General features: G+C 36.2%; 1 protein-coding gene across 1 annotated transcript in view; it reads left to right on the top strand.

Moving 5' to 3' along the window:
• Window positions 1–20806, top strand: part of kntc1 (kinetochore associated 1) — a 130753-nt gene extending 109947 nt beyond the window's left edge. The window contains 10 exon segments of the mRNA XM_058777423.1: window positions 1073–1168; window positions 1499–1555; window positions 13134–13188; window positions 13299–13362; window positions 14081–14088; window positions 14091–14209; window positions 14664–14753; window positions 14854–15008; window positions 19413–19515; window positions 20228–20806. Of these exon segments, the coding sequence (XP_058633406.1) occupies window positions 1073–1168; window positions 1499–1555; window positions 13134–13188; window positions 13299–13362; window positions 14081–14088; window positions 14091–14209; window positions 14664–14753; window positions 14854–15008; window positions 19413–19515; window positions 20228–20278 (798 nt within the window). The 3' untranslated portion in view covers window positions 20279–20806.
• The last annotated feature ends 4879 nt before the right edge of the window (window positions 20807–25685 follow it).

Below are 25685 nucleotides of genomic sequence, written 5' to 3'. Positions count from 1 at the left end.
TCATGTGTTTGCCACAAAACGGGCAAAACATCCCTCGGCCGCAGTCCATGTTCCGTCACCATAAACTTTATTTACGGCATTTACTCCACAACCACAACACGAATTTACCGCGCTCACCAACAACACCACCTTTCACCGCGTCACTTCCGGTGTGTGGTACATTCCCTTTCCGTGAAGAATCTGTCATTGTAAATTTGTTTCGGGACTGGTAAAAGTGTTTTGCGTCTTGTTAATTTGTTTTCTAAAATGTACATTTGTTTCGTCCTTGGTAAAAGTGTTTTACCCATGTAATTGTGTTTTATGATATGTAAAAATGTTTTCCAAAATGTAAATTTGTCTCGAGCTTCGTAAAAGTGTTTCACACTTTGTAATGTTGTTTTGCACTTCCCGGCCACCGTAAAAAACGCGTTTAAAACGCTAAAGCAACCATGACCTGCACTCTTCATGAAGACGCAGAAGTTTCAGCAAAGGATAAATGCTGTTCGTCCAATCATAGACAGTGACACCGCAAATATGCAAATAAGAAAGTTAACCGGGGTTTAGGAATGTACAGTGTGAAACGTCTGTTAATGAATACCCAGGGTTGACAGTTAACCCCAGGCATAGTATGAGCAGTGTGAAACATGATTACAGATAACCCAGGATTCGCTTATCCGGGGTTTAGGATGACCCAGGGTTAACAATTTCAAGTGTGAAAAGCCTTTATGACATAAAGCCCAAAAGATCATAAATTATCCTAAGCAGACGCTACACAAGTGTTAGGCTTGTGTGAACAGTTCTTAAGACTGCGCCGTGCTTGAACATTCAAAGATAAAATATATAACTTTCTGTTTAATATTCAGTTCTGAATGAAACGGGGAAACCGTAATGAAGCCATTCATATCTTGACCTTTTAATTTTAAGTATTAAAAATCTGGTACTTATAAAATACTGCTCTGTTTGAGTGTCACAAATTGTTTGACCCATTATGAGATGTCTTATTTCCCTCTTGATCCGGATTCTCACAATGCCGCTGAAGCATAATCTGCACATATTTTTCAGTAAGGCATGTCATGTTGCTATTTCTTTCCAGGCTGTTAGACTAGTTGCAGAGCTTTGTTTGGAATATGAGGTTTATGACATGCAGCTATGGAACAGTGTCTTGCAAAAACTCATGTCGTTCAATATGGTAAGTCACCTCTACTATTACTATCCTTAAAAAGCTGTTGTAGTCATTAGTTTGAGTCTGTTTGTGTACTTGTTTACAAACACTACATAGTAAAATGTGAATTTACTAACTTTTTGATGCTGAGAAAAGCTGGAAATCTACTATAAAACTATAAATTCTGTATTTATATAGATTAGTAGTCATACTTTTTATTGCATTTGAACAAGTATACTTGAAGCTAGCTATAGGTTAAGACATTTCTCATGTGATGTTTGTTTAGACTGTGCATTGCCCCCTCCTTGTGTTCATTGCCGTTTTAAATTTCAGAAAATGTTTCTTTTTCTTCTATAGACAAGCTATTTGCAGAAGGTTCTTGAAGCCCTCATAGCAGTGTCTCATCTTTTAGAGGTGATCATTTTTCATGTTTTTATTTAGATATGGGGTGTCACTCATTTCTGGGAAAGACTGAACTAAAATATTACTTATTGTGGGCCATAGCATGCATATCACAATAACAGTATGTACGTTTTAAATACAAATCAGTGCTGTACGTTAACTTTTTTGTACGTTAACATTTGTACATTTTGCACATACCACTGGTGTTACAGAGGTTGAAAGATTTGCAGCACAGATCACACCATTGTAGCACAAGTATGAAGCATATGTTACATCTCTGAAGCAAGCAACCAGCAAAGCAGCAGTTCATCACTTAAACATAACAGGCATGTGTCTGGCAAATGACATTAATTGAATTGAAATTTATTTGACAAGTTTATAAACAACTGTACAGAATACACAGTATCCCATACACTTTTAAAAAACTGTCGAGGATAAAAACACAATAAAGCCATAGGCTTATTTCCATTATGGCCCTCAAGTGTTATGGCTATGTGCAGAACTGACAAAGCAAATAGTATCTCCTAATCATTTACATATTCAACTCATTTTAAAAAAAAACCCTGAAAAACAAAAATACAATACACAATATTAACAAAAAACACCACAAATTTACCCAATCGAAGCAAATATAATTACCATCTAACTACCATCACCAGACAACCATCTTTTTACCAATCTTAAAACAACAATTCTTTTTCTCCCTTTATTGACACTGGTAATCTATTCCATGCTATAGCACTAGTATATAAGAACATCTTTTTCCCCACCAAAGTCTTAAATTTACATGGAGAAATATTAAAATCTCTACCCCTAGTACCATAAGAATGCTGTTGACTCACCATATAAAAATAATTTAAATAATTTGGAACCTGATTATTAACAATTTTATGCGACATAATCAAATTTAAATAAAGAATCCGTTTTTCCACAGTCAATAGACCCAACTCCTTAAAACTTTCACTATGCAAACTTGATTGAAAATGCACTTTTAAAATTACCCTCACTAGATTATTTTGAGCCTTTTGCAATTTATTTTTCATAACTTGGGAACAACTGCTATACCAAAAGGAGGTAGCATAATCAAAATGGGGTTGAATCAATGCCCCTGCCAATAATCTTAAGGAATAAACATCTAATAAATCGGCTTGCCTCGCTAAAAACCTAATTTTACCACAAATTTTTGAAAATACCTTTCTAGCCATAAAATCACCCGTTAATTTATTATCTATTAAGCAACCCAAATAATTTAATACTTTTTTTCCTTCTATTACCATATCATTAATCTTAATCGAAAAGATATCATCCTTTCTTAATTTAATTTTAGATGCAAAGAGAATGGTCTCAGTCTTTCCTGCATGTAGGGAGAGTCTATTATCTAAAAACCATTTTGACATCACTTGAAGCTGCAGTGTCATAGTTTCCTCTAGTACTCCTTTATCCTGATGAAACACTAAAACTACTGCATCATCAGCATACAGAATAAGTTCCTCTGAACAAGCTGCTTTTAGATCATTTATATATAAAAGAAAAAATAAGGGGCCTAATATGCTCCCTTGAGGAACTCCAAAATTAATAAATAAAGGACTAGACAATGTACGCTTAATGTCAACCCTCTGACATCTATCCTCAAGATATGACTGAACCCACCTAAGAGAATTTTTATCAAAACCCACTGCCTTTAACTTGTACAGTAAAATTTTGTGATCTAGTGTCAAAGGCCTTCTGAAGGTCCAACATAACCATCCCACAAAACATACCATTATCAACCTATTTCCTTATTTTATCAGTCATATATAATATACAAGTCTCAGTTGAATGTAACAGCCTAAATCCAGACTGTAAATCATACAAGATTTTTTTTTTTTTACTGATATATTTTTCAAGTTGGTCATAGATGACTCTTTCCAATATCTTAGACATCACACCCAAAACAGAAACAGACCTATAATTAACCATATTTAACTTGCAACCCTTCTTATATACTGGCATAAGTCTAGCACTTTTAAACTCCTTTGGTACCTTTCCTTGTTCAATTGATAAATTTAAGATATATGTTACATAAGGAGCAATCACTCTAGCAGAGTCCCTAAAAATCTAGCAGAAATATTATCTAAGCCAGAAGCTTTATTTATTTTTAATCCATTTAGACATTGAAAAACCTCCCTTTCGGTAACTAGACTCAACTTTAAAGAATCTTGAATAACTCCACGTTGCCCATAAAAAGATTTCACTTGTGTTTCATTATAAATACCAGGCCGCTAATGTTGCATTTAGGGCACACAAAATCCAACCCTTAACAAGAAATGTTTTCAGACAAACATGTTTGATTTGCCCAAAAATGGCATACTGCAGGATAATGCCTTTTTTAACATTGTCAATTTTGTTTATATAGCCCAGTATCACTAATCCTAGCAATCCTAGCTGTCTATCTATCTATCCATCTATGTATCCATCCGTCCGTCTGTCCAAAGTCAGAATTGGAAACGTCTTGAAATAAATGTATTTTTCCAAAACATTTGTATGTATGCAAATTGTGTAATATCCAAAGTACACATTTCTAGTAATTGTGCAGTTAAAGGGATACTCCACCCCAAAATGAAAATTTTGTCATTAATCTCTTACCCCCATGTCGTTCCAAACCTGTAAAAGCTTAGTTCGTCTTCGGAACTCAATTTAAGATATTTTAGATGAAAACCGGAAGGTTTGTGACTGTCCCATTGACTGCCAAGTAAATTACACTGTCAAGGCACAGAAAAGTATAAAAAACATCGCCAAAATAGTCCATCTGCCATCAGTGGTTCAATCTGAATTTTATGAAGCTACGAGAATACTTTTTGTTTGCAAAGAAAATAAAAATAATGACTTTTATTCAACAATATGTCTCCTCTCTGTATCAGCATAGTGCCATTTTGGAGAGCATCCGATGGACGCAAAGTGCGTATGCTATTCTATGACAGTGTAATTTACTTGGCAGTCAATGGGACAGTCACAAACCTCCCAGTTTTCATTCAAAATATCTTAGATTGTGTTCCGAAGATGAACAAAGCTTTTGGGTGGAGTATCCCTTTAATTCTCATATTGTATTTTCAGAAAGGTTTGGAATATTTTTCCTTTCCCCAAATTTGTCACTCCCAAAACACAGTAATAATAATTTAACCTTTTCAAATTTTGCTTACATCTACATTGTAATTTTTTATTTTTTTTTACTATTTTAAATTTTTTCAGCGGTACATTTACATTTATGCATTTAGCAGACGCTTTTATCCAAAGCGACTTACAGTGCATTCAGGCTATACATTTTTGTTTTATCAGTATGTGTGTAAATCAATAACAATTACATTTTTAACAATATTTCAAGTGTAATTTATGAGATTTGTTGTATTTTGAATCTTTTTTTTTCTTTGTAAAAGGTAAAAAGTTGATCATACTAATTTCAAAGTTAAGGATTCATTAGTTTGAGTATACATTGAACAAAAAACTATCATAACATCTTAGTTGATAATTCAGTATACTTTATTTTTGACAAAACATCCCATGTTTCGGTAGTGACTGCACATTTTCAGTAGTGACAGTAATGCTTTGGTTGTGACCACATTACAGAATTTTAACTTGCATACTAAAACATACTAAAAATAAAAAATATAAATTGCATAACTATACTAAAATGTTGTTTATTTCCCCCAAATATAAGGATTATGTGTTCTCTTTTGTCACTACTGAAACGATGATTGGTCGTGACTGTTTCGGTAGTGACAACTTTATGGGATAACACCCAAAAAACCAGAGACGTCACTACCAAAACTCCTCCAAATGTTTCGGTAGTGGCAATTTTAGATATTTTTGAACCTAGCTCAAAGATGCTAATCAGCACATGGTTAGTTAGCACAGTTCTGAACAGTGGTACACATATAAAAACTACATGTAAACAAAGCAGATTTCATCACATCTATTATGGGTCATTCAAGGCTAAACCTCATGGCCCTGACAGAGAGACCTGGATCAAACCAGAGGACGCTGCTACTCCTGCAGCACTCTCCAATAATTTCTCATTTTCCAACACTCCCCGTCTGACTGGAAGAGGTGGAGGCACTGGTCTGCTTATCTCTAATGATTGGAAATTTATTCCTTTACCTTCTCTGGGTATTAACAGCTCCTTTGAATCACATTTAGTCACTATTACCCACCCTTTTAAAATTCATTTTGTAGTTATTTATCGACCCCCAGGACCACAAGGTAACTTCTTGGATAAATTGGATGTGCTGCTCTCAACCTTTCCTAAGGATGGTACTCCCCTAATTGTGCTTGGAGACTTCAACATCCACCTAGATAAACCTCAGGCTGCAGACTTGCCTCTTTTGATCTCAAGAGAGTATTAACGTCGGCGTCGATAGCCTCGTGGGCAGCGCGTCGACATGTAGCGCCGTTGCGCTTCGGGCATCCCGTGTTCGAATCCCGGCTCTCGGACCTTTCCCGATCCCGTCCCCCCTCTCTCTCTCCAACTTTGTTTCCTGTCTACCTACTTTCCTATCAAATAAAAAAGTGTTAACTACGGCTACTCACAAATCAGGCAACCAACTGGACCTTATTTACACACGACACTGCTCCACTGATCATGTGCTGGTTACTCCACTGCACACCTCGGATCACTTCCTCCTCAATCTTAACCTCAACATGGTTCCTGACACAACACACACCCCTCCACATGCCATCTTTCGATGTAACCTACGCTCACTCTCACCCTCCCGGCTATCTGCTATGGTTTCATCTTCACTTCCTCCCCCTAAACAGGTATCATCTCTTGACGCTAACTGTGCTACTGATACTTTCTGCTCCACTTTTACATCTTGTTTAGATATTGTCTGCCCCTTGTCTTTCAGGCCAGTCTGTACTACCCCTTCTGCCCCTTGCTTGTCTGATGTTCTCCACGAACATCGTTCTAAGCTTAGGGCTGCTGAAAGGGTATGGCGCAAATCAAAAAATCCTACTGACCTTAATGTGTATCAGTCACTCTTCTCTTCCTTCTCTGCTAATGTCTCCACTGCTAAAAGGACATACTATCATAACAAAATTATCAATTTGTCTAATTCTCGCATGCTCTTTTAAACATTTTCCTCCTTCCTTTGTCCTCCTCCTCCCCCTCCTTCTACTCTAACAGCTGACAACTTTGCCACGTTCTTCATAAATAAAATTAAAACCATCAGTGCACAATTTTCCACACCACAATCTGTCAAGCACATCTTACCAGCAAACATGCATTCATTCACATCCTTCTCTTCACTCTCTGAGGCAAAAGTCTCCAAACTCATCCTTTCTAATCATCCTACTACTTGACCTCTTGATCCTATTCCATCTCATCTCCTTCAAGCCATTTCTCCTGCAGTTGTACCTGTACTCACTCACATCATTAACACATCCCTTCAAACTGGTGCAGCATTTAAACAGGCTCATATAACCCCACTACTTAAGAAACCCACCCTTAACCCATCTCTTTTAGAGAACTAGAGACCGGTTTCCCTTCTTCCTTTCATTGCAAAAGCACCTGAACGAGCTGTGTTCAACCAAGTCTCTGCCTTTCTCACACAGAACAACCTCCTCGACAGCAAGCAGTCTGGTTTCAGAAGTAAACATTCAACCGAGACTGCCTTGCTCTCAGTTGCTGAAGCTCTAAGACTGGCAAGAGTGGATTCCAAATCTTCAATACTTATCTTGCTGGATCTGTCTGCTGCTTTTGACACGGTTAACCACCAGATCCTCCTGTCAACTGTATCGGCAAAGGGCATCTCAGGAACCGCACTACAATGATTTGAGTCTTACCTCTCAGATAGGTCCTTCAAGGTATCTTGGAGAGGTGAGGTGTCCAAGTCGCAACATCTAACTACTGGAGTGCCTCAGGGCTCAGTTCTTGGGCCACTTCTCGTTTCTGTCTACATGGCATCACTGGGTTCTGTCATTCAGAAACATGGCTTTTCATATCACTGCTATGCTAATGACACTCAACTCTACCTCTCATTCCATCCTGATGATCCGACGATAGCTGCTTGCATCTCAGCTTGTCTAACAGACATTTCTTGCTGGATGAAGGGCCATCACCTTCAACTCAACCTTGCCAAGACAGAACTGCTTGTGGTTCTATCAAACCCATTGTTTCATCACAATTTCACCATCCAGTTAGGCACATCAACCATAACTCCTTCAAAAACAGCCAGAAACCTTGGAGTTATGATTGATAATCAGCTGACTTTCTCAGTTCACATTGCTAAAACTGCCCGGTCCTGCAGATTTGCTTTATTCAACATCAAAAAGATCAGGCCCTTTCTTTCGGAACATGCTTCACAACTCCTTGTTCAAGCTATTGTTCTGTCTTCCATCAAACCTTTACAATTAATCCAGAATGCTGATTAATTGCTTGCATAAAATTTAAGGCATTAATGTTTGCCTGCAAAACCACCACTGGCTCTTCACCCCTTTACCTAAATTCATTACTTCAGACTTATGTGCCCTCTAGAAACTTGCGTTCTGCAAGTGAACGTTGCTTTATTGTGCCATCCCAAAGAGGCACAAAATCACTTTCACAGACTTTTAAATTAAATGTTCCCTTCTGGTGGAATGACCTGCCCAACTCAATTCGAGCAGCCGAGTCCTTAGCCATCTTTAAGAATTGGCTAAAGACACATCTCTTCCATCTTTATTTGACACTCTAACTCTAGCACTCTCTATTCTAATTATATTCTTTAAAAAAAAATCCCCTTTTAGACTTGCACTCTATTCATTTACTAACTGCTTGTTTTCTTAAGAAAAAAAAAAACAACAACAATCTTCTTGTATTCTACGGTGCCCGGAAGGGCCGTCTTCGGTTCACTTAGTTTTGTCGTGGCCACGAGATATTAATTCGTGGGAACGTCATATTATGAGAAAAATGTCGTTCCCTCAACATAAGAAGTCGTGGCCACGAGAAATGGATGTTGTTCCCTCAACATAACATCTCGAGGCCACGACTTATGTTGAGGGAACGACATTTTTCTCATGGCCACGAGTTTAATGCGTAAACAAACCTACGTTACCATAGCAACCCGGTATTATCAGAGATGGATAAAAAAATTGTATTAACATTTTAAACATTTAATTTAATATTTGTATATTTTTATTATTATTAGGTTATATTAACTTGTTATATTATTTCATATAAATATATTTTATTATTTCCCCTTTCAGTTCGTGTATCGCTTTACCTAATTAACGTTCTGTATAATTATGCTATTTGCTAGGCTACCATATATTTTGCAAATACTGTAAACGCCTGACAATTATGCCAATACTTTATGATTGTAAGCTATTTATGCCAGTGCGTGATGATAAATGAGTGTTGTTTTCATTTACAAATGAAACTACGTGAATGATTCATTCCTCAACGAAACATATTAATATTAATAATTTGCAGAAAAAAGAGACATATACAATATGTTAAATTCAACCTTTAAACTGCATTTCCAATAGGCTATAAATTCCAGTCAGCATAATCAAAACTTTGTCGAGTAATTACAGTAGGCTTATTTACAAAACTGGTCAGAGCGTTATGTAAAGAGATTGAAATGAAGCGGGAAAAAAAAGACTATCAGTTAATGGACACACACAGCTAGCAAGACTGTGGGATGGATAAAAATGTTTTCTTGTAGGTCTATTTTATTTTATGTACTTTATGTGAAAATTGACCCATGTTTTTACCCTGCAAACATACAGAGCTGTAAATGTGAACTGGTGGATCGTTAAGAAGATAAATCATTATAAAAATCTAAACAGTAAAATGTGTTTGTATGTTATTTAATTCATATAATAATTTATTCATAATAATTGTTTAAATTAATATAATAATTATACTTTTGACTCATCTATTTTCTTAAAATGATTTAAAGGCTGAAATGTGGTGTATCATTTTATACAACTTTTTTTGTTTTTGTGAAAACTTGTATCTGAACTGTAAATCATGTTTTTTATAGTCATTTTACAGTTTAATAGTTTACCATAGACATTGCCCTACCCCGCTCATATGGTATTCATTTTATTTGTGCAGGTCTTAAAAAGTCTTAAATTTGAGTTTAAAAATCCTGCAGCAACCCTGTATACACAAAGTTCTGGCATGAAACTATAGATGGCGCTGTCCGATAGGTCTAACTCAATCTGATATAATGACATCATTAATACACAGCACAGCTGATTGGTTCTCTCCTGTATCGGTAGCCAATGAGCTCGCTGCTCAAACATTCAAATATATGACTAGTGCTTGTTGTAGCTGTATGTATATATGTGTATATATACAGTGAGGAAAATAAGTATTTGAACACCCTGCTATTTTGCAAGTTCTCCCACTTAGAAATCATGGAGGGGTCTGAAATTGTCATCGTAGGTGCATGTCCACTGTGAGAGACATAATCTAAAAAAAAATCCAGAAATCACAATGTATGATTTTTAACTATTTATTTGTATGATACAGCTGCAAATAAGTATTTGAACACCTGAGAAAATCAATGTTAATATTTGGTACAGTAGCCTTTGTTTGCAATTACAGAGGTCAAACGTTTCCTGTAGTTTTTCACCAGGTTTGCACACACTGCAGGAGGGATTTTGGCCCACTCCTCCACACAGATCTTCTCTAGATCAGTCAGGTTGCTGGCCTGTCGCTGAGAAACACGGAGTTTGAGCTCCTCCAAAGATTCTCTATTGGGTTTAGGTCTGGAGACTGGCTAGGCCACGCCAGAACCTTGATATGCTTCTTACAGAGCCACTCCTTGGTTATCCTGGCTGTGTGCTTGGTCATTGTCATGTTGGAAGACCCAGCCTCGACCCATCTTCAATGCTCTAACTGAGGGAAGGAGGTTGTTCCCCAAAATCTCGCAATACATGGCCCCGGTCATCCTCTCCTTAATACAGTGCAGTCGCCCTGTCCCATGTGCAGAAAAACACCCCCAAAGCATGATGCTACCACCCCCATGCTTCACAGTAGGAATGGTGTTCTTGGGATGGTACTCATCATTCTTCTTCCTCCAAACACGTTTAGTGGAATTATGACCAAAAGTTCTATTTTGGTCTCATCTGACCACATGACTTTCTCCCATGACTCCTCTGGATCATCCAAATGGTCATTGGCAAACTTAAGTCGGGCCTGGACATGTGCTGGTTTAAGCAGGGGAACCTTCCGTGCCATGCATGATTTCAAACCATGACGTCTTAGTGTATTACCAACAGTAACCTTGGAAACAGTGGTCCCAGCTCTTTTCAGGTCATTGACCAGCTCCTCCCGTGTAGTTCTGGGCTGATTTCTCACCTTTCTTAGGATCATTGAGACCCCACGAGGTGAGATCTTGCATGGAGCCCCAGTCCGAGGGAGATTGACAGTCATGTTTAGCTTCTTCCATTTTCTAATGATTGCTCCAACAGTGGACCTTTTTCACCAAGCTGCTTGGCAATTTCCCGTAGCCCTTTCCAGCCTTGTGGAGGTGTACAATTTTGTCTCTAGTGTCTTTGGACAGCTCTTTGGTCTTGGCCATGTTAGTAGTTGGATTCTTACTGATTGTATGGGGTGGACAGGTGTCTTTATGCAGCTAACGACCTCAAACAGGTGCATCTAATTTAGGATAATAAATGGAGTGGAGGTGGACATTTTAAAGGCAGACTAACAGGTCTTTGAGGGTCAGAATTCTAGCTGATAGACAGGTGTTCAAATACTTATTTGCAGCTGTATCATACAAATAAATAGTTAAAAAATCATACATTGTGATTTCTGGATTTTTTTTAGATTGTCTCTCACAGTGGACATGCACCTACGATGACAATTTCAGACCCCTCCATGATTTCTAAGTGGGAGAACTTGCAAAATAGCAGGGTGTTCAAATACTTATTTTCCTCACTGTATACAGTATGTGTGTGTGCGTGAGTGTGTAAAAAATATATATATATATATATATATATATATATATATATATATATATATATATATATACACACACACACACACAAATACATGTGTCAAAGACATTGTTTTTTTGTTTAACACTAGAACCGCCACGGGGTAAATTTTACCTGTGGCTGTTTTTCAAATGTACGTAAAACATTCAAGTCTCCCAGTCATTGACTTTTTCTAAAATTATGTAATTTACAATTCAGTGTTGTTAAAAATTATTTAGATAAAACCAGATCAAAAAACGGAGCATTTATACCTATAAGCGCCGCGCCACATCAAATTTACCCGCTATATAATGCATGTATTTTCGCGCTGTCATTTTCTTGCCGCTTATGTTTTAACATTGTACGTTTCTAGGCAAAGCCTTTCACTCACTGATTTAGCGGTTATCAGTTTCATAAATAAAGTCAAAATGACTAAAAGGCGATTTATGGAAGATAGGTATTAGAAACACTAAATGCCATGAGTGATGGAGAGTCTGATGGTAAGTTATGCGTCCTGGGTCGGTTGAGCATCTGACGGCTCATCTGACAGTGATCCAGACATCATATTTAGACGTTTTAGCCTAACGTTACTCATAATTGGTCAAACTTTGGTTTTATTATTTAATTTTTGTCTTGCTATATCGTTTATTGTTTGCTACTGTGTTGCTATTTATTCTAGTATGGCCGTTTCCTGAAGAAAAAAAATAAATCCGATCTATGATGTAACGAATAAAACTTTTTTTTTTTTTTGATTACCTGAAGTTTATTGGTGTTGTTCTCTTATTCAAATTATAAATTATATAACTAAACAAATTAATAATTGGGCCTAGGTGAAGCTGTGCACTTGAATTTGCCATAGCATCATCCTATGCAGTGTGGTGAATTATTGTTGCTCATTGTTGTCTTATTGGGTATTTTAGTAATTTAAATAACATGGGTTATCCTAATATTGATTAATGTCATTGTATTATAATATTACACCACCCAAATATTTACTACCTTCTAATTTTCGTTGTCAGTGCAGGCTTTTTTTTTTTTAATAAGCTTACTGACCATTATGGACTAGTGTAGGCTGCATTAAAAAGTCTTGAACATAAAACAACAGGGTAAAAATATATTTGACGACTAGACATATTTTTTCATGACTCTAGACACTTCTTTCTGAAGACAGTGGCATAATACAGTGAAATAATATGTTCTTTAGCTGTATAAAAACAGTTGTTATGTGTGTTAGTAAAATTTACCCGCTGGCGCTTTTAGGTATACAGCGACCTCTGGCGGTTCTAGTGTTAAAGAAAAAGTGGCTGGCTGTGGGCAATCTGTTTAAGATACAAGTAATCGTTTAGAAATGGGCTGAAAATGTATCCTTTTATTTCTCAATTATCACTGTTTTTGATGTAAAAAATCGTACTAACATTATATAAGTGCACCTCAGGAAACAAACATGAAAAAAAAAAAATGCAATTGATAGCCCCTTTAAATCATTGCTGGATTGGGCTCCTCCATGTGTATTGTCTTTAAAACTTCTAATTTAAGTAAATTTAACACACTTCTGCAAATATTTTTATTTTATTTATTTTATAATAATAATAATTATTATTATTATTATTATTATTTATTTATTTTTTTTATCCATCAATTGCTGCAGGGGCAAAGTCTTTCCAGGATATGGCGGAGTGTAATTCAAGCCCCTTTCTTGACAGGTAAAAAGAGGCATACTTAGATTTTTATTTTATACATTTTTTCTGTGATGTTGCATGTAATGTTTTGTTATTTAAATACTTTTAAATCTTTGTGTTTGATCATTTCACAGCCTCTCTTCCTCTCAGCCCTCAACAACATGATGTAATGTATAAGACATTTGTGCTGCTTCTAAAGTAAGTTTCCAATCCAAGCAGCTGTTTAATAAATCATAATCATGTAAACAGTACCAACCAAAATGGTTGTTAATTATGATTTTATATAATTGTGGAGGCCTAATAATATTACATATATTAATGCTACTCTCCCTTAATACACCCAATTCAAATCTCTTTAGCAAAGAGCTACATGAATGAGCTTAGGGAAAAAAAAAAAAAAGTTAATTGAGGTAATTTGTGTAATTCATGTTGATCTGATGAGTTTTTGAAATTGGGGGAGTGACATACATGTCTATAATGAGAATATGCTTCGCAAGTGTCAATCAGCATATGGTACACTTGAGTGTTTAGAGATTATAGAGGGATTACGAACAGAACTGTGATAAATACCTAACAATTTAGTGTTGTGTCAGCACAATAATTAAGCAAAAAATAGTTTTATGTTTCTAATTTCTAGTTTGAATGTAACATTAGGGAACACCCCAGGTTAATGTTGTCTATTAATGGGTTATGAGAGGTCCAGGACCCCAGTTTATGATAAACTTGCATCCCAGTTTATTAATTTCATAAATCATACATACAAATTGTATTAATTAATTAGACATATTTAAATATTGATTATAGTGTTAATACCCTAAACATGTGTAAAGTTTGTAAAATGCTTGATTTTAACCTTTGTTTTTTTAAGGTTTGAAATGTGCTTGAATTTTTCTGTTTACTTTTTTATTTTTTTAAGATGTCCATTTTATTTACTTTGGATCTGGTTGCCATTGCCAAGCGGTTTTCTCAGTTCAGCCTGCAGGCTTTCTCTTTGGGAACACTCTTGCTCATACCTTGTGCCAAAAAGAAGGAACCACAGATTCAAGTAGGTTCACATTCACTATCGATAGTCTGGTTAAGATCTAAACACATTTATTCACTGGCTATGCTCTTATTAATACTCGATTTTCCATCTTAACATTTTAAAGATTAAATAAAATCAGTTTATATATATATATATATATATATATATATATATATATATATATATATATATATATATATAGTGATTTGTGCAAGTAATTTTCCAATATTTATCGTAAACTACAAATTGAGTGTATTCATTCAATTCTATTATTGCTATTTTGACAATTTCTAAAATATGTATTTTGTGGAATTGTAATATATCTCTTTGAGTGGGATTCTCTTATTTGATTTGACTGTCATTATTCAGTTATTATTGAATTTATGTAAGTTCTCCTATTTCACTATTTGTGATCTGCATACTTGTTCATTTTTTAGTTTGTACTAAACAACGTTTTGTATGTCTTATACATTAGAACTTCCTGTTATCCTGTAACTCTACACTAATTCTGGATCAGGTAGAGGAAAACATGACTACTGGAGAGTTAGCCGGCATTCCTTCACAGGTGTTATTGTTTTGTTAAAACAAATCTATTCTTAGTACTTGTTTATTTTTATGTTTTGTTTGATTGATTTCAAATTTCTTACCTTTTTATTTTTTTGTAGATTAGAGACACAGTGTTTACCTTCCTTTGTCGAAATGGCAAGTCCCAGATATTGATGAAAACCAAACACTTCACTTATTTGAAGAGGCACTTGATCTCAAAGGGTCACTCTGAAACCGTGCAGGAGCTGCTGAAGTGCCTTGTGGGGCAAAATGGGTTAGTTGATCCTAGATGAAATTTCATTTTATTTATTTATATATATATATATGATTGGGAAGTATCGCGATGAACACTGCAATGGTACAGTAATATTAAATTGCCCCTATTATGCCATTTTAATAATAATAATAATACATTTTAAAGGTTCCTCATTTTGTTTTGATGTCTCCTACAATGGACTACTTGCACAACTACTTCTGCGTTCTACTTATTATAGCTCGGTAGTTTCCGCATTCAGCATTTAGCACACCTACATACAGACAATTTCTCATGAAAACGCAGATTATTAATATTTTTTAGGGCTGACAATTTTTTATTTATTTATTTTTTTTACAATTAATCATATTCTCTGCATAAACATAAATTAAATTCAACCTGCTGAAATGTTATAAATATATTTCCCATCCAAATGTGCATTCTGAATAATAAATATATTTCCTCACTAACCTGCCGAGGTCCAGCGCTCATCTTCTCTTACTGATCATATTTCATACCTGTTGAATTTACAGTTTGACTAATAAACACCCTTACGAAAATTAATCCTGGTTTTACTATAGTAAAAGTGTAGTAACCATGTTTTTTTTTTGTTTTTTTTTGCATATTACCATTTGTATAACCACAATTTTACTACAAATACGATGGTTAAACTATGGTTAGTTAATTTGTGGTTACCATGGTTTAAGTATAATTTTAATTTTTTTGGTTTTATTTGTTGTAGATTTGTCTTATTCCAGTGTAATGGCTGTGAATGAATGTGTAGTAACTGCCTTAAAGATTGAATTAAACATTTAATTAATTTTAAACTGTAACGCATTGACAGTGCAACTACTTTAAATATTATTATTTTGGCATTACATATAGTTAGGGCTGGACAATAATTCAATATATCACAGTATACAGTGGGGCAAAAAAGTATTTAGTCAGCCACCAATTGTGCAAGTTCTCCCACTTAAAAAGATGAGAGAGGCCTGTAATTTTCATCATAGGTATACCTCAACTATGAGAGACAAAATGAGAAAAAAAAATCCAGAAAAAAACATTGTAGGATTTTTAAAGAATTAATTGGTAAATTCCTCGGTAAAATAAGTATTTGGTCACCTACAAACAAGCAAGATTTCTGGCTCTCACAGACCTGTAACTTCTTCTTTAAGAGGCTCCTCTGTCCTCCACTCGTTACCTGTATTAATGGCATCTGTTTGAACTCGTTATCAGTATAAAAGACACCTGTCCACAACCTCAAACAACTCCAAACTCCACCATGGCCAAGACCAAAGAGCTGTCAAAGGACACCAGAAACAAAATTGTAGACCTGCACCAGGCTGGGAAGACTGAATCTGCAATAGGTAAGCAGCTTGGTGTGAAGAAATCAACTGTGGGAGCAATTATTAGAAAATGGAAGACATACAAGACCACTGATAATCTCCCTCGATCTGGGTCTCCACGCAAGATTTCACCCCGTGGGGTCAAAATGATCACAAGAACTGTGAGCAAAAATCCCAGAACCACACGGGGGGACCTAGTGAATGACCTGCAGAGAGCTGGGACCAAAGTAACAAAGGCTACCATCAGTAACACACTGCGCCGCCAGGGACTCAAATCCTGCAGTGCCAGACGTGTCCCCCTGCTTAAGCCAGTACATGTCCGGCCCGTCTGAAGTTTGCTAGAGAGCATTTGGATGATCCAGAAGAGGATTGGGAGAATGTCATATGGTCAGATGAAACCAAAATAGAACTTTTTGGTAAAAACTCAACTTGTCGTGTTTGGAGGAGAAAGAATGCTGAGTTGCATCCAAAGAACACCATACCTACTGTGAAGCATGGGGGTGGAAACATCATGCTTTGGGGCTGTTTTTCTGCAAAGGGACCAGGACGACTGATCCGTGTAAACGAAAGAATGAATGGGGCCATGTATCGTGAGATTTTGAGTGAAAACCTCCTTCCATCAGCAAGGGCATTGAAGATGAAACGTGGCTGGGTCTTTCAGCATGACAATGATCCCAAACACACCGCCCAGGCAACGAAGGAGTGGCTTCGTAAGAAGCATTTCAAGGTCCCGGAGTGGCCTAGCCAGTCTCCAGATCTCAACCCCAATCGAAAATCTTTGGAGTCTGTGTTGCCCAGCAACAGCCCCAAAACATTACTGCTCTAGAGGAGATCTGCATGGAGGAATGGGCCAAAATACCAGCAACAGTGTGTGAAAACCTTGTGAAGACTTACAGAAAACGTTTGACCTCTGTCATTTGACCTCTGTATTGAGATGAAATTTTGTTATTGACCAAATACTTATTTTCCACCATAATTTGCAAATAAATTCTTTAAAAATCCTACAATGTGATTTTCTGGATTTCTTTTTCTCATTTTGTCTCTCATAGTTGATGTATACCTATGATGAAAATTACAGGCCTCTCTCATCTTTTTAAGTGGGAGTGTGTGTTATGCACCTACAGGCGGGTGCACATTACTAATGCACCCATTAAATAAATATAAAAAATACTGTGCCATCAACTTTAGAGCAGGTTTTAGTTGGGAAAATAGCAACGTGCCAACAATGCACCTGAACACCTCATTTTCAGACCAGCAGGCCCAGGGGGGGACAGATGGGCGCAAATGCATTTGCTTTAAACAACGTGGCGCTAGACATGAAAATGATAACTGCGTTGGGCTGAAACTAGCAAAAACCACTTGCATCGCGCCTGGCATCGCATTGTACCGGGTGTATGATAGAGCTCTTTGGCTTTGTTGAATAAACATGAGCACTGCACGTTTCAAAATTAAAACGTGGCGCGGGTGTTTTTATATGAATGTATCTTTGAAGGGAATGGTATCTTTGACGTTGATTGCACATTTCTTGTTTGTATGAAGGCTAAATACAAATAAAAGGTGAACATTAATTTATTTGTACCATTTTTATTTCTAAAATATTATATAGTTTCATAGGAGGAGGTTTCATAGACTTGGCAAGTTCATTTTTCAGAAGTTTGTAGGTATAGCCATCCGTTTTGGGCGTTCTTGGCAGTTTTTCTGAGGCTTTTTAAAATATTGTTCATATCGATATCGGAATTATACTGCATCGACCGAAATTAAGAAATATATTGTGATATACATTTTGGCCATATTGTGCAGCCCGACATGTACTGAAATGATTGTGAATGAAAAATGACACAGAATAGTGACTATATACCTCGACAAACCTTGACAAAGCCTTCCTGCCGAAATGTTGGTTAATTAAATAAAATACTTTATTTGCAAGTGAGTGTGCGTTTATATATCCTCTCTACACACAATAGTGACTAACATATTTAATACAGATAAATAAAGGTTCATTCTGATCGTATTCATCAGATCTCGCACGCACTGCAGCATTGCGATTACTAGTTTAGAGCAGACACCCTGTGGTGAAAATCACATGTTTACCAGCCACTGCTTTCTCAGATTGGCTTATGTTGGAATAAAACTTAAAGTTCTGTCGAGTTTGGAAAATTCTGTACACAGTAATCATCAGAATATCTCTTCTCCTGCCTCTGAAAATGTCAAGATTTTGAAATTATCACATGGACTCCCATTTTAATAAGCGTTTAGGTCAACTCGATGATGCTCAGTGCAAGTAGTCCATAGGTTTACATGCATCTAAAATAAAAAAAATCACTTCAGTTTTCTCATATGCATTGCAGCATCACCTCTTTTCTCAGATTGTTTTGACCGGTTAGTTGCATTAATTGACAAGCTGCATTAATCGACACTGCTGATTTCAAGACAATAATGTGTGACTAACTCTTCACATCCTCATTCTTTGGGATCACGTATAAAGTAGTTTTGCCTTCACAACACAGAAAACAGTGTATTCTAGACATTGCAGCAAGATGGACCAAAACTATGCAGGCAGTTCAGAATCGGTTATTTCTTTTGGGTGGTGATAACCCCATTTATCATACACTTTGAAACTTTGGAAACCTCTTACATTCAACAACAGCTATATACACACTAAATGAATGGTAATATTCAAAACAGCATAACAGAGGCACTTTAATACTTCAGTTCTCTTAGATCAGTTGTGTTTTTAACAATTTTAATTCAGTATCATGCAATGTTGTATGCAATATAATACAAATAAAGACAAAAATAGGTGCATTTTCTGCCCCCATATTTAAATGTCAAAAGCATTCTAATGAGTAGCATTACGCAGTGAAAGCATGCACTCTTAAGATGTTTTTGTTTGGTTTGTGCAAAGTAAGTGACACTCAATCTCAGCTCACACGCTGTTAAACCAGTTACGATACATAATACATATTGCACACCTGTATTTCCATCTAAATGTTTTAAATTAAAATTTTCACTTTCAAGGGCTAAGTTAATTTGTATTTCTAACAAAAGTATCTTTCACTGTGCTTTTTTCTCTGAATAGTGAAGAGGCGGCAATTTCTTTTGCCCATGAATATCTGAAATACAGAGAACTGAAAGGAGGGCAAACAGCACCTCTGAGCAACACTTTCTCTGATCCTGTCAGGGTAATCCATCTTAAATTTTAAAATTATTTTAATTTTTTTGGGGATGCACCAATACTCAGAATGTTATCTGCCAATGCTGATAGCTTAGTTTTCTTAAGGAACACAATCTCTCTGAACTGTTGCTGTAAACTATACAAGGAACCCTCTTAATGGGTACATTACTATAATATTAGAGATTTAAAATTAATAACAACCTTTGTTTACTTTCATATGTAATAATCACACCTGAAAATAAAAACTGAAATGTTTGTATACAACTCAGTTTTCATAAAAATGTGTCTTCATTAAAGATTACCAAGACAAACACTTTTTTTTTTTTTCCATTTATTTATTTTTCCTGTGGATTAATTTGCACAGATTAATTTTTCACCTAAAGACTAGCAATGCTCGCTAACAGTAAATAGGGTTAAACAGAACCTGTGTTAACTGCTATATTTTTAAGTGAGATTGTGATAATTTGTTGTTATAGTTGCAGTCTGACACATTTTTCTGGCCCCTGTTGATTGACGGGATATAATCGGCCCTGATCATTAGCTGTTTTTAAACAATTGGCAGGTGGCCAATAATGCTGATAATTGCTTTTATTGGCCAATACATGGTGCATCCCTATTTTTTTTTTATTTTACTCATTGTTTGTAATTGTTTATTGTGATTGTAGATATATACTTATGGTTCTCTCTCTGTCTCTCCTTTTTTTTTTTTTGTCATTCAGGAATTTTTGGAAAAGGCGCTGGAACCCAGGGGTACACAAACATTGGCATAATATTTAAATTCCAGTATTTGTTAGCTGTGGGTAATAATGTAGTCACTCAATGCAGGATAGCATTAATTAAATATATGCTTGCACATTTTGCATTGAATATTGTTACTTAATAGTATTTCAGTACTCATGTTTTGTGAATATAAACACCATTGAGGATGTAGACATACCTACTTTACAAATAAAACTATAACTTTTTTTTTTTTTTCAATATGTAAACGTTTGTGTTCTGTAGCTAGCATGGCTGTTATACAAGATATGTTATACACAAGGACTATAGTCAATATTTTCATTTTAGATCCTGTTCCAATACTATAGGAAGATTAAAATGATCTGAAAAAAAAACACAGGTAAAGAAATTTGAATCTGATAGTAATTGACATTTCACTGCTTAATGAATATGCTAGATTTTAGAAATATCAATATAAATAATGAATTAACGAGTGCCTACAACATTGGTGATTTGGTAGTTTGTGGCTTCAGTGAATTCCTGTTCCTCCATGTAAAACAAATAAAATAATAATAATAAATAGCACAATGTCTTCAGTCTGTTCTCATATGATATCATATGAATCAAACTGTAACCTCAAAGGATAGGGCCCAAGTAGAGATTCCAAGAGGTTTGGAAGATGATTTACTCCATCCTCCATTTTCAACCATTTTCTCCTCTATTGATGGTTGCCAGGAGAATTTCCACAGGTTCCTTAAACAATAAAGAGATAGTTTACCCAAAAATGAAACTTTGTTGTTAATTTACTCACCCTCAGGCCATCCAAGATGTAGTGGACTTTTTATCTTCAGTAGAACAGTAAAGAATATTTTTAGCTCCTGGTGATTAGGGATGGGCATTTTTCAAAAATATTGTATTCAAATATTTGGGCTCATAAAGAAACGAATATTCAAATATTAGTTGATTTAGTTGAAAACGTTTGTAAACAAAAAGATTATATATATATATAATGAACAAAAGCATTCGAGCTTGAGCAGAGCAAGCGGAAAAAATAAACCATGCCCATTACAGCACAGAATGTACATACACTCAAGTCGGCCTATGTTTCACATGTTAATGTTGAGAAAAACAATATCCACATGCTCGGTGAAAGCTGGCTCCTCAGTCTGACAACAATAAGAATTTGCGACGACACAGACGTTCCAGAGGCACAAAGATAATGGTGTGCCAAGCAAAGTTTCTTACAGTGCTTTGTGTTTTCTGTTCTTAAACCACTCTCCCTCGAGGAAAATAAAAGGGAGCATATGTCTCAAGATCATTTGACTACCCAGATAAGCTCTCTTTTCTGCTTACTCGGGGTATAGCTGTGCTTACCTGCAAGTCGTGAAAGCAGTGATGGACAGCTGTCTTTCCTCAGTCGACTGGTGTTTGGATTTCATGTGATTTCTCATTGTGATATTATAACTCAGTTTCACTGATTCATTGGAGCAAAAGTAATTTTATAAGCTCATTTAGTAAGATCATTTTGATCAAAGTAATTCAAAACTTTGCGAGGTAGACAACGACATTCTGTGGTGAAATACAATCAACTTGTTAACATGCTCTACAGCGCCACCCAGCGCATTTAGTTATAACTGACTTTTAGTTTGCGTGCTTAGGATTTATCATGGATTTCCTGCATTTACGTCCAGCAAAGCAACACGTGGTAAAGTGTTTTTATTTTTCGAATAATAATTACAGATCAAATATTTGATTATTTGTGCACACCCCTACTGATGATATATTGAGGTCTTATGAAGCAAAACAGTTGGTCTATGCAAGAAACAAAAAATTATTACCTATAATCCATAGCCTCAAGCAAATGGGGAAAATCCAATTATTTTTCGTGAACTGATTCTTTCTGACAGTTTGTTTCAATGAACTGGAACAATTCACTAGTTCAGTTTAGGCTATATTCACACTGCAGGCAAATGTGGCCCAAATCCGATTGTTTTTGTTTTTGTTTTTTTTGCTCACATGTGACACACATCTGTTTTTGTCATGAGTGTGAACAGCACAAACCACATGGAATCTGATCTTTTCAATTCCGATTTGTGCCACTTCCATATGTGGTACTAAATCCGATACATGTCAGATGTTTTGCAATGCAACCGCAGTGTGAACGGTCATGTCAGATTTCATGCGGCTTTTATGTCACTCTAGATCGACATTCATCATAATTCCCCGCTGACGGGAGACACTTCAAAGATTTTACATACCCAAAGTTATCAAGACAGCTGCAAAAGGTAGTCAGTGGAAGTACAGTGATGTTACAGTGACAACTCTATATACAAGCAAAACATGAGGATTCGTGTCACAAAAGTTTCAAAACTGTTGTTTGTTGTCGCATCCTTGTCTTTATTTTTCATATATCCTGTGCATAATTTCACTGGCTTCTGCAGCAGATCATAATATAAATAAATGCATAATCGCTTACTTATGTCCTTCGTGTTTACTTCCATATAACAGCGTACTGCGCAAGTGTTGCCAAATCCAGTTTCACCCTGGAATTGGGCTACTTTTTCCACTGTTGCCGCCGGTTGTTTTTCAACTTTGAGAGTTGACGTGACACCACTAAAACAATATTTACCCCCTGAATATGGTTGGGCTAGTTTTGGACTAGTTTTAAGAAGCAATTGGGCAGATTTTGTTGTGAAAATCTGGAAAACCTGTTCGTATCGTTCTTTTGCGAATGCGGGTCAGTTCAGAACCATGATCTGTTCACACTGGAAATCTGATAATGGCCACATTTAAAACAATGGAATTGAGCACTAAGGCTCGCAGTGTGAACGTAGCCTTACATAACATACATAATCATATTATTAAAGCACCCAATAATGATGTAAAACATGGATGTTTTACATGTCTAAAGTATATAAAGTGAATAAACTTCATCAACTCACTTTTTTACATTAACAATAAGCCATAAAAAATTTAATTTTGCCCCTTCATTCAAGTGCTCAGTTCTCACATGTGCTGGTCTTTGGTCCAAGTCAGAACTGTTTCCTCAGTTCAGTAACTCTTAGAGTAACTGGAACGCTGAATGATTTGGCAAAAAACAGTTTCATAGGATCATACACACCAGTATATTGGCTCATTTCAAGTCGATGTGACTGTCAGGCATGTACGAAAGTGAGGTTAGATTGAGTAACTTGTAGAGCTGTATCAGACAGTTCAGTCCGATTTGGTAAACTGGTTAAACAAGTTCAATTGGTTCCCCAAAAAGAACCGGATCACCCTGGACCGTTTGCCTGAGGCTATGGATTACAGGTAATAATGTTGTAAATAATAAGTTTCTTGCACAGACCGATCGTTTCACTTCTTAAGACCTCAATGTATTGTTGGGTATTAATTTTATATTTCTAGATATGCTGCTTATTTATTTAGTTAGTTAATTTGGATTTTATGAATCATCAAAGACCATGGTTTCAGCTAAAAATCTTATTTCAATCATGACAACTCATGGAAGATTTTGGCATGGTAATGGTTATGACAATGTTACTGTATTTGGTCTTGGCGGAATAGATCTGCTATGCTGCTGCTGGTTATTGCTGTAGTTGTAGATTATTGCTGCTGCTGCAAGTATGCAAACTTGCTACTGCCAGTGCATACGCCGATACAGTGCTGTGAGTATTTAAGACATACTGCTGCTGCATAAATAGCAAATAAAATAACACCCCAACAAAGCTGGACAAGAAGAGAGATGAAAAGAAAGAAAAAAATAAATAACACGAGCAGATTATCTATGTGACCCTGGGCCTGCTTTGCCGAATGACAACGCTAGAGAACAATTGTTGTGTAACTGATCGGCTTACACTACTGGCTTAGCAATGCGAACCTGGGTGCTGTACACTTATGTTTATTTAACTAATGACCTAAATAACTATGTGTGTCTGAGCCAATAGCTCAAACTTACCTAGGTAGAAACACACACTTTGTGTGCCATTAACAAACGCGAATCACGTTGTAGGCTGATAGATGAGGTAACCCCCAGCAACCACCTGCCTCAGGCTCAGTGACCTGAGCAAATAGTTTTAAATTTGTCATTCAAGAGTTGTGTCATGATCACCAGCTGGAGCGCCCATGAGCTCCACCAGAGGTCACTCCATCCCTGACTTTTACTATTCACCCAGGACTTAATTTCCCATAATCCTTTGCCCGGACTCATCTGCACTCATTAATTGTAGTCACCTGTCTCTGATTACCTTATTAGTCACACGCTATAAAAGCCTGGCTTAATCTCTCATTCATTGTGAAGTATTGTATGTTTAATGCTACACTGCAATTCCTAGCCCTGCTCGCTGGTTTCCTGTTTCTGTGTTTGCCAGTGGATCACTCTTGGACTGTTTATTCTCGTTGGGTTTCTTTGTTGCCTGCCCTTGGACTCTAATCATTCGTGGACTGTTTAGTGATTGTTTTCTGCCTGCCTTGATCACATGCCTTTTTTTGTGGATTACAATTTGCCTTGCCCTTACTGTTGTGTTTGCTGGCGATTAAACCTGCCTGTCTGACCATGCTCTTTCAATAAAACCTGTGAGTGGATCCTCAACCTTGTTGTCACGTTCGTCTACGTAACAAGTTGTCATTCGTCAGCATTACTGCAATGGAAATTTATTCTTACCCTTTAACAAAGTATTCAGCTAAAGCATAATCACTGTACATCCTGTAGTGGTATTGTCATGTGCCCAGAAATATTTTTGGCTAAAAGGCAGCTGCTCACTTATTTTCATGGTTTCAGACATTAGTATGCCTACACAGCAAATTTGAAAGTGTTAAATTAACACTTTTTCGAGGTTTATATAGGTCCATACTAAATAATTAAACTAACACTTTAATAGTGTTACTTTTTTACACTTGCATAGAGTAAAAACAACACTGTAAGTGTTCACCGATTACACCATTAGTGTTTTCCCTCCCCTCATTTACACCGTTAGTGTTGAAACTACACTAGGTGTGTCAATATCTTAACACCAAGAGACTTATTTCCATACTAATATAGTGTTCATACAAACCTTAGTTAAGGTAATTAAGTGTAATCTGTATTCGACTAAAAATATCTGTGCATTCAGTTTAAAAAAAAACAGATGTAACTATTACACCAACACAAAAGAAGGTACAATATATTCACCATCATCTGACCCATATAAACGCTGTAGAACCTGTAGAACTTCAAGCTGTTGGCTTTTACAAGTTCACCCAACTCACAGTATCTATGTACTTTAAGTGCATGATGATGTTCTGAAAAATGTCCTGTGAAAAGTTTGTCGACAATAAAATACACAGTGCTGTCAATGAAAAGTATTTTCCGAATTTGACTGAAAACAGGAATTTCATCCTCCAATTTCATTGCATACTATGAGGTCTTGTTTATATTCTGTCCCGTTTATTTTGACCCAGTTCATGGAATGCATATATCAGTCT

The sequence above is a fragment of the Onychostoma macrolepis genome, chromosome 05 (assembly GCF_012432095.1).
Source record: "Onychostoma macrolepis isolate SWU-2019 chromosome 05, ASM1243209v1, whole genome shotgun sequence".
Classification (NCBI taxonomy): Eukaryota; Metazoa; Chordata; class Actinopteri; order Cypriniformes; family Cyprinidae; genus Onychostoma; species Onychostoma macrolepis.
This window is presented reverse-complemented; position numbering and strand designations above follow the sequence as displayed.